General features: G+C 32.8%; 1 protein-coding gene across 1 annotated transcript; it reads left to right on the top strand.

Annotated features, from left to right (window-relative positions):
• The first annotated feature begins 8,565 nt into the window (after positions 1 to 8,565).
• On the top strand, positions 8,566 to 9,674 carry LOC102505542 (olfactory receptor 6C65). The gene has a single exon (XM_006185987.2). It carries the CDS (start codon positions 8,566 to 8,568, stop codon positions 9,511 to 9,513), a length of 948 nt encoding a protein of 315 aa, XP_006186049.2. The 3' UTR covers positions 9,514 to 9,674.

A 9,674-nucleotide genomic window follows, 5' to 3' on the forward strand; every position in this document is an offset into this window, starting at 1 on the left:
ATTTTAATCATAAAGAAATTCATGACCTGAACTTTAAATGAACCTTATGTCTAACACAATTATTAACATCATTATATTTTTCCATCCACTACTATATTCAACTTCCTTTCCCCTCAGGTTTTATTTTCCATGTATCCCATTTTCACCTCATTTGATTCAACTATTTTTCTATATTGAAATGCCCTGAAAAATTTTTAAGCATGAGTGATTTGATGTCACAAAGTGAGAATGACATTTAATAAAAATTCCAGAACTGAGTTCTAATAATCACCGAAGAACTTTCCCTTTGGGCATCAATCAAGAGCTAAATAAAAGTTACTGTCACACAATTTGAAAAAAATTATTTCTCCCAGTACATAAGATTGAAATAAACCTTTCTGTGAGGTAAAGCCTCCTACGTCTAGTGTGCTTCTATTTATCCTTGTATCTTACATTATAAATGTTGATCTATGCTATTTGGGGCATAGGGATTATACTCATTGCGAAGTCCATGCTTCAATATTATAACATACTTAGTGTTTTTTTGGACAAAATTCCAAAGTTACTACAAGTGTAGTGTTGACATTTCAGTAAAACCCCGATATCCTCACCATGAAGCACCTCTAATGAACTACAGGGATGATTGCTCCATGGCCCATTATTTTCTTTTAATTTGCCAGTGATGAGTCTGGGGCTCATCTCAGGCTCCTATGGAAAGAACCTGGCATGCCTTTTCCTTCTTAAGATTCAGTTTCCTCTGATTTTTTTTGGCAATTAAAACCATATGCTTTTTCTCTCCCAGGCAATTTTCAAAATTTCTGATACACTGATGATATCCTAAAGTGTTTTCCAGCATTTGTATGATTTCATTCTTTTAAAATATATATATATATATATACACACACACGTATATTTCAGAATTTTTACGGACATTGGACGATGTAGATTTAAGAATGTTTGCATTGCCCAACTTTGACATAAATCTTTTCTATAAGAAGTTCTTAATTCTAGCTGTATGCTTATAAGAATAAATCTTTGTTTAGTATTTATCCATTTGCTTCTTTATTACATTGTTCTACAAGGGATGCATGAACACATGAAATAATTTAATTTCAATTAGAACACTTTCCCTTAATGGATTCTCAATGCTTAGGTCTTTTTCCTTACCATTAAGAAACAAAATGAGTTCTTCTAACAAGTGTTAAGAGAAACAGGATTACACACATAATCAAAAACAGGTGAAAATTAACAAATTCTGGGTATGAATGTCTAAATCATTCATATATTTACATTTTCATATCTCAGCAAAAACATTTACTACATCTTCTTGTAAAAAGTGTTTTGCTCAATTTGATAATAACTTCAGTTAGAACTGGATGTATACTGGACTCTTTTCTTAGGCATCATAGGTGTGAATTTTCTAGCTATTCCAGTATTATGTTTTTGTTTATCTCTTTGCTTTACAAGACTTTTTATTTTTCAGTTGTTGCTTTGGAGATTCTACATAAATATAAATACTTCCTTTGCACTTGTTGATGTAGATATGACTCAGGTAATGTGATGCTCAATAATGTCCAGATCCTTCAGTGCATATGAGTAGAGAAACAGTGTGCTGGTGACTGTTTAACAACCAGTTCTCATAAAAAAATACACAGACATATTATAAATTTTACTAATATAATTTACAAATAGTAAAACATACAACAAACTTCATTGCAAATTCTGTGTGCCCAAAGGATTTTCACAGAATGATTTCATTGATTTTTACCTCACTCATGTCCATAATCAACCTATGGTTGCCAATCAATCACAATTTGACAAATAGATTTGAATTTGACACCACCATTCAAATGCACAATTATAGTCATAAGTTTCAATACACTCAATAACTGGTAGAAAAAGTTTTTTAAAAATTGTAAATATATGGAAGACTTGAACAACCTTATCAAATGGACCTAATTTATATTTTTAGAATATTCCACTCAATATTAAAAGAATACTCAATCTTTCCAATATCACACAAAACATTATCTAATAGACCATACTCTGGGATACAAAAGGTCTCAAGAAATTTACAAGATTCAAGCCATACATTGAATGTTTACTGAATACTGTGCAATTAGAAGTCAATATGGAAAACTATGTGGAAAATTCACTAATATTTGAAAACAAAATAATATGTTACTATGTAATCTATGGGCTAAAGGAAATCAAAGAAAAATTAAAATACAGTTTAAACAAACTGAACGTGAAATAACATATCAAAATTTTTAGAATGCAGCTAAAGCATTATTTACTTTTTAAGATTCTTAATTTGAATTTAAGATTCTAAAATTATATTGGAAAAGAAGGAAAGTCTCAATCAACGGCCTCACCTTCCACCTCTATGAACTAGAAAAATAAGAGAGTAAATCAAACAGAGTAACCTGATGAAAGGGAATAATACGGATCAGTGTGGAAATCAATGAAACAGGAAACAGAAAAGTAAATAAGAAAATATCAATAAAAACAAAATCTAGTTCTTTGAGAATATCATTAAAATTGATAAATTTCTAGATGAGGAAAAATACAAAGATACAAATTACCAGTATCAATGAAGAGTAACTTTGTATCACTGATATTTTATACTTATTGAGGATAACATGGAGATTTTGAACAATTTTAGGCGTATTAATTAAAAAATGTAAATGAAATGGGAAAATTCCTTGAAAGACATAATAAAAGCTCACTCAAGAAAAACAATAAGTATAATTGGCCTATACGTATTGCAGAAATTGAACTTACAATTAAGAAACATTCTACAAAGAAAACTCCACATTCACTGGTAAATGCTACAAAATATTTAAGGAAGTAATACTAGTAATTGTTCACAAATTCTCCCAGAATATATTAGAATAAGGAATGGTTTCCCACTTATCCTTTGAGGACAGAATTATCCTGAGAGCAAAACCAGAAAACAGACATTATTAGGAAAAAATAGTGGCTAATCTTACTCATGAATATAGTTGAAATACTTAAAAGTAAATGGCAAATAAGTCTAATAATGTGTAAGAGTTTAATTCATTTTAGTCAACTAGAGTTCATCTCAACAGTTGCAGGAAAACAACTGAAAATGTTTAACATGCCTATCTGACAAAACTCTCAGCAAGTAGATCTAATAAATGGGAAATAGCAAAGGACATATAAAATACAGTAAAAGAGAAAAAGAAACTATAGCTAACATCTTACTTCACTGTGAAAACCTCAAGCATCTCAACCTAAGAAAAAAAATAAGTCACGATGTTCACTCTTACTACTTCTACTTAACATTGTACTGTAGATTCTAATTTATGTAATAAATTAAAAAATAAATAAAATATAAAAGCATTCATATTGGAAAGGAAAACATAAAACTGATTTTATTTGCCAACAATGTAAGCACCTTCACAGAAAACTCTATTGACTTCCTGTTTCAGCTCCAACATGTAAAGAGCTTGGAAAGTGTAACCTCTGCTTTACGAAAAGAAAAAGGTGAAAAACTCAATAATAACTTCATTTGGATCCATCAGAGAAGTAAAGTTGCTGGGTAAATCGCACCCTGAAATCTGGAGAAACAGGAAATCCAGAGTCACAGTTGAGATCTACTTGCTCAGAACATGTTACTAAAATCGTAAGTGGGTAGGAACACTACAATAGTAATTGTGACAAATTACTGGAACTGAGCACTTACTGCATGAAAGTAAGAATTACCTAAGGATTATCATAGAAAGGGGTTCCCCACCAGGTTCTTAAGGTGAAGATCTGAGAAAAGTCTCATCCTGGTTCAGGCAAGAAAGGGAAAGAGTAACCATTCTGAAACAACCTCAGAATATTCTTCACACAGAGGTCTATACCAATGGAAAAGATTTTACCAGAAACATTTATGAAGGCCCAGAAACACAAGCCCACTAAAAAACTAAGATTTAATCATAGGATCATAGAATGCTATCCTCCTGCCGCAATTTAGAACCACACCAACAAAAATCAAAGTATCTCGCCCAAAACACTTAATAATTTCAGAGGGAAATCTTTAGAATGGAGATCTAGGAGATACCATTAACCAAGTTTAACAAAGTTAATATCAGTAATAAGATTTACAGATATCATATATCTGACAAACAAAATTGGGATGCATTCTACAAAATACTTGATCAATACTCTTCAAATACATAAGGTCATGAAAAACAAGGGAAGAATTAGGAACTTTCACAGGTTGGGAAAAGTTAGGAACATGATCTCTAATACAATGAAGGATTAAGGATCTGATCCTCAACAGATAAAGGGCATTGATCGAAAAACTGACAAAATCCAAGTTAAGTCTGTAATTTAATTATTAGTATCATACCAAAATTAATTTCTTAGTTTTGATAATATTCTATGGTTAAATAAGATGCTGTACTTAGAGGAAGATGAGTAAAATATATGAAGAAATTCTGTACTATTTTTGTGAGTCTTTTAAAACTAAAATTATTGTAAAATAAAGGCTCTTTAAAATCTGGTGCCTAATCCCATCTTCCTAAATGCAAGAAATATTCTACTAGTCTTGGATAACCTCATAAAATGGTTTGAGCTGTGGTTACACCACCTCCCTCTTATTCAAAGTCATGTCGGTTGATTCCTTATCCACTCATCCATCAATGGACACCTAGGTTGTTACAATGCTTGACTAAATGTAAATAATGCTGCAATAAACACAGGAGTGCAGGTATCTTTTCAAGTTAGTGTTTTTATTTTCTTCAGATAAATATCCAGAAATAGAATTGCTGGATGGTATGGTAGTTCTATTTTTAGCTTTTGAAGACTTTCCATACGGTTTTCCATAGTGGTTGCATCAATTTACATTCCCACCAACAGTGCACAAGAGTTCTCTATTCTCTACATCCTCTCCAATAGTGGTTATTTCTTATCTTGTTGATAACAGCCATTCTAACAAAGTATGAGGTGACATCTCATTGTGGTTTTGATTTGCATTCCCTATTGATTAGTGATACTGAGCACCTTTTCATGTACCTGTTGGCCATGTGTATGTGTTCTTTGGAAAAATGTCTATTAAGACCCTCTGACCATTTTTAATTTGGATTTGTTTGTTTTTTGCTATTCAGTTGTATAAGTTTTTCATATATTTTGGATATTGACCCCTTATCAGGTATAAGGTTTGCAAATATCTTCTCCCATTCTGTAGGTTGCCTATTCATTTCGTTGACTGGTTATTTTGCTGTGCAGAAGCATTTTAGTTTGATATCGTCTCACTTGTTTATTTCTGTTTTTCTTGCTCTGCCAAAAAAGTGTTGCCAAGACCAATGCCAAGGAGCTTTTCCCCTGTTTTCTTCCTTTTCTTTTATGACTCATTTGTGAAAAAGTGACTTTAAAATAATGGACAAAAATACTCTTTCCAAGGGCATTTTTTTTTCAGAGATTCAGTTCTGTACTGCTTCTTAAGGGAAGGGAAGGGAAGGGAAGGGAAGGGAAGGGAAGGGAAGGGAAGGGAAGGGAAGGGAAGGGAAGGAAAAAATTTAAATTCAGTCAAATATCACTGAGTATATCCACTCTTCAAAGATTAGAGATTTCCTGGTTGATAATGGTGTAAGAGTAACATAACTCCTTCAGAGAAACTCATACTATTAGGTTTTATATTGTCTTTACCACTGCCTCATAATAGAGCACTATTTACCAAAAGCATTACTTCTAGCCTACAAATCCTCCCTATTATGCAAAGTAACAGCTATTATTTTTAGCTTTGAGTTTCATTGTAGAGTACAGACCACGTAGTCTGGCATCCCCATGACACTATTAATTGAAGCCTGGAATCCACTATGCTAATGACCTAACTATAATTAAAGTATAGCATACCCAATCTTGGATCATATAGTTAATCTATTCTAAATCCAAGTATGCAACTATTTATTTTAAGAAATCTGTAATACTTTGTTAAATTTCTCAACTAAAAATGCATGGCCTTCCCTAAAGAGAAACTCAGTTGTGCTCAACAAAATACTTCTTCATTGTTTGTACTATAGAACCACCTAGATTAGGATTTCTTCTGAGTCCTAATTAAATTTTGACCTCATATGCATGTTTTCTCATTGAAATTTGCAAGAAAGCCAATGATAGTCTTTCTTCATTTAAAATAATAATCAGAAAAATAATTTGAAAAATAAGGAAGAGATAATGTTTCCATCCGTTTTTCCCTTTGTTCCATGGAAAGTTCAATATTATAGGTAGAATTCTAAATCCCTCCAATACTTAATGGCTCCCAAGGGAACTCAATTAAAAAGTGTCACTAAAATTAATTGCATTGTAGATGTACTAGTTTTCCTGTCTCCAGAGAGGTTTCTTTTATGTTTCCATCAAAAGCAAACTCTTCTGTTAACATTATACTCAAAAATATATAAAATGTGTCTGTTTCTTTTGGAGAAAACCTTTTTGGAAAATCTGTATCACTGAGCAGTATCAGAAAAGTCATGAAACACATGACATTTAAAATCCAAAACAAAATATTTTTGCAAGTTTGCTCACTGGATTTTTCTCATCCTCAAAGATTGAGTATTTGACTGAGAAAAGGATGGTTTATGATAAAGAAAATCTGAATAAAATCTTTACATTTTAAATAGTGAATGCAGAAATGTGAATTAGTTTTATAAAATGTGTAAAAATGAGGGAAGCCTTTTCTAAGAAATTATGTTGCTCTTATTATAGATAATTAGAAAAATATTTATGTTTAAGCTATGACTCAGATCCATCAAGGACTCTCATAAATGTGAGTATGTTTCTTCTTTAGCCACATCTTTAATTATCTTTCTAAATCATGTAACTCTAACAATTGCTCTCTTTGAATTGTAGCATGAGGGCATTTTGTCAATTCTTGCATTATTTTCTCTGCCTATAGCATCCTAAATTTGTCACAGCCGAACTTATAAATGTATCATAAGCTGCATTCTGCCTCAGGAGGGAGCCAGGTAGCATATTTTTAGCCAAATCTAAACGTGTGTGACCAAACATAATCACACCAGCCACAGGATCCATTAACCCACACTTTTGTGACCTGCACATTCCTATTAACACACATTTTGAGTCTGTTATTAAATCAGACTACCCTCATAGTTCATCCAATTACAACCAGTCTGGTTTCTCTCTTTTTAGTACTAGTAGCAGCACATCACTACACAGATAAATACCTTTCAAGATATTGAGCATCTACCTCACTGGGATTCCAAAACTCTCCTTAGCAAAAGTTCCCATTCTTGACACACATGGATATTCGTATCTTTATCTTTCAGGACTGACTGTTTCAGAATAATTGATATATGAATGCAGAGCGAAATACATCCAGCTAAAGAAACCTCTGGGTTTTGAAGCCAATTCAAATCTGGGCTGCATACACATTATTTGGTCATTAATTTGTTCTTTAATTCATTAAAGAAATTGAATAAGAATCAGTGTGAAAACATGAGGAATGGTGCAGCAGAAGACAGACATGGAAGCTAACCTATCTGTATATACCTCTTATGTGACCTCAGGTAACCCTTCTGCACAATTTCCTCATCTGCAAAATGAGTCTCTTTATAGGACCTACCAAAGGCGTTTTTAGGCACAGGGTAAAAGGCTATTTCGATCTTTACTATAATATTAATAATATGGATAATAATAATAACAATAATAATCAATAATAAAAATGCATTATATTTTTATATGATTAATTATTGCTATTATTGCTGCTATTATCTTTCTTCTAATATACTTTCTTTCCCTATCACATCCTCAGAAACTAGTCTGATAAACAATAAAGTTACCAGATTATTATTATTTTTGAAAGCAGAGCTTGATAAAGGCTGTTATGCAATAACTTCCTGAAATAATTAATCTTAAAGAAAGTAGTATGATCTTTCATTGTTGACATGATTGATTATATTTAAGGAATCCAACTGGAATTTTTATCCTATGACTTTATTTATTGATAAGGGTTGGCATTGTACTTATGCCACCTTTAGTCAGAGGAGTGAGTAGAGTCAAGTTGGGATAAAGCAAAAGGGAATTAATTTCAATGAACTGCCCATAAATATTGTATTTTCTGTTTAAATTTTTACTATGAGTAGAAACCAAAACCTACAAAAAGACCGCATCCTGATTCAAAAGTAAGTTTTCCAAAAGCAAAATTAGCATACAGAATTTTATGGGTATTAAGTCTTCAAAAATACTATTTATTCGATATATATTAATCTTCCCAACAAAGTAAACTAAGTATTTATCATTATTACCTACTTTTATGACTGTAAAAAAACAACTTTATGTATGTTAAGTAAGTAATCAAAAATACACAGCAGAGAATTATCAAAGCTGAGATTAAACTCTTGAGTTTTTAAAGTAATAAAACATTAATTTTTCCCCATTAAATAAATTCCAATATGAGTTTGCAATTCTGACGGATAAGTATTTTGTCACTTCACATTACTGTATGCTTTATTGTTCTTTGTGTAGAATAAGAGCACTACAAATGTATTTGAGATCACACCGGGAGTTGATACCCACTCTTATTTTTACCTACAGACCTGCAGAATCCAGAATTTAGTCATGCCAAATAAAACATCCATTAGAGAATTCATTCTTCTGGGACTTACAGATGACCCAGAATTACAAGCTGTGATATTCTTCTTTATGTTGTTCACCTACTTACTGAGTGTAAGTGGAAACATGACCATCATCATGTTAACACTGTCAAACGTCTGTTTGAAGACTCCCATGTATTTCTTCCTCAGCAATTTCTCCTTCTTAGAAATTTCATTCACAACAGTCTGTATTCCTAGGTTTCTGATCAGCATCGCTACAGGAGACACAAGCATTTCCTATAATGCTTGTATGACACAAGTATTTTTTTTAATCCTTCTCGGCTCGACAGAGTTTTTTCTTCTGGCTGTGATGTCTTATGATCGCTACGTGGCCATCTGCAAACCTCTGCATTACACAACTATCATGAGTAACAAAGTCTGCAACCAGCTTGTAATCAGCTCCTGGCTGGCTGGTTTCCTCATTATCTTTCCCCCGGTGATAATGGGCCTCCAACTAGATTTCTGTGACTCCAACATCATTGACCACTTCACCTGTGACTCTTCTCCTATGCTGCTGATCGCCTGCACAGACACAAAGTTTCTAGAGCTTCTGGCATTTTTCTTAGCAGTATTCACACTCATGGTAACTCTGGCCTTGGTGATTCTCTCGTACACACTCATTCTTAGAACAATTCTGGAGATCCCCTCTGCCCAGCAAAGGAAAAAGGCATTTTCTACTTGTTCCTCCCATATGATTGTGGTTTCCATTTCTTACGGGAGTTGCATTTTCATGTATGTAAAAACATCTGCAAAAGATGGTGTGGCTTTGAGCAAAGGGGTAGCGGTACTCAATACCTCTGTTGCTCCCATGCTCAATCCCTTCATTTACACCTTAAGGAACCAGCAGGTAAAACAGGCCCTTCGGGATTTTACCAAAAAAATGCTATTATCAAACAAGCACTCATCATCATGAAATCTGTAGCTAAAACCACAGATGAACCACATATAAATACAAATCATTGTTCTAGGTGGTAGGTATACAGAAGGGAATAAAAATAAAGCACACAAAACTCTTGCTATCCTAGATCTTACTTCTAGTTAGAGAACACACACATTAAACAGCCAACATAATAG

Source organism: Camelus ferus, chromosome 12 (genome assembly GCF_009834535.1).
Source record: "Camelus ferus isolate YT-003-E chromosome 12, BCGSAC_Cfer_1.0, whole genome shotgun sequence".
Taxonomy (NCBI): Eukaryota; Metazoa; Chordata; class Mammalia; order Artiodactyla; family Camelidae; genus Camelus; species Camelus ferus.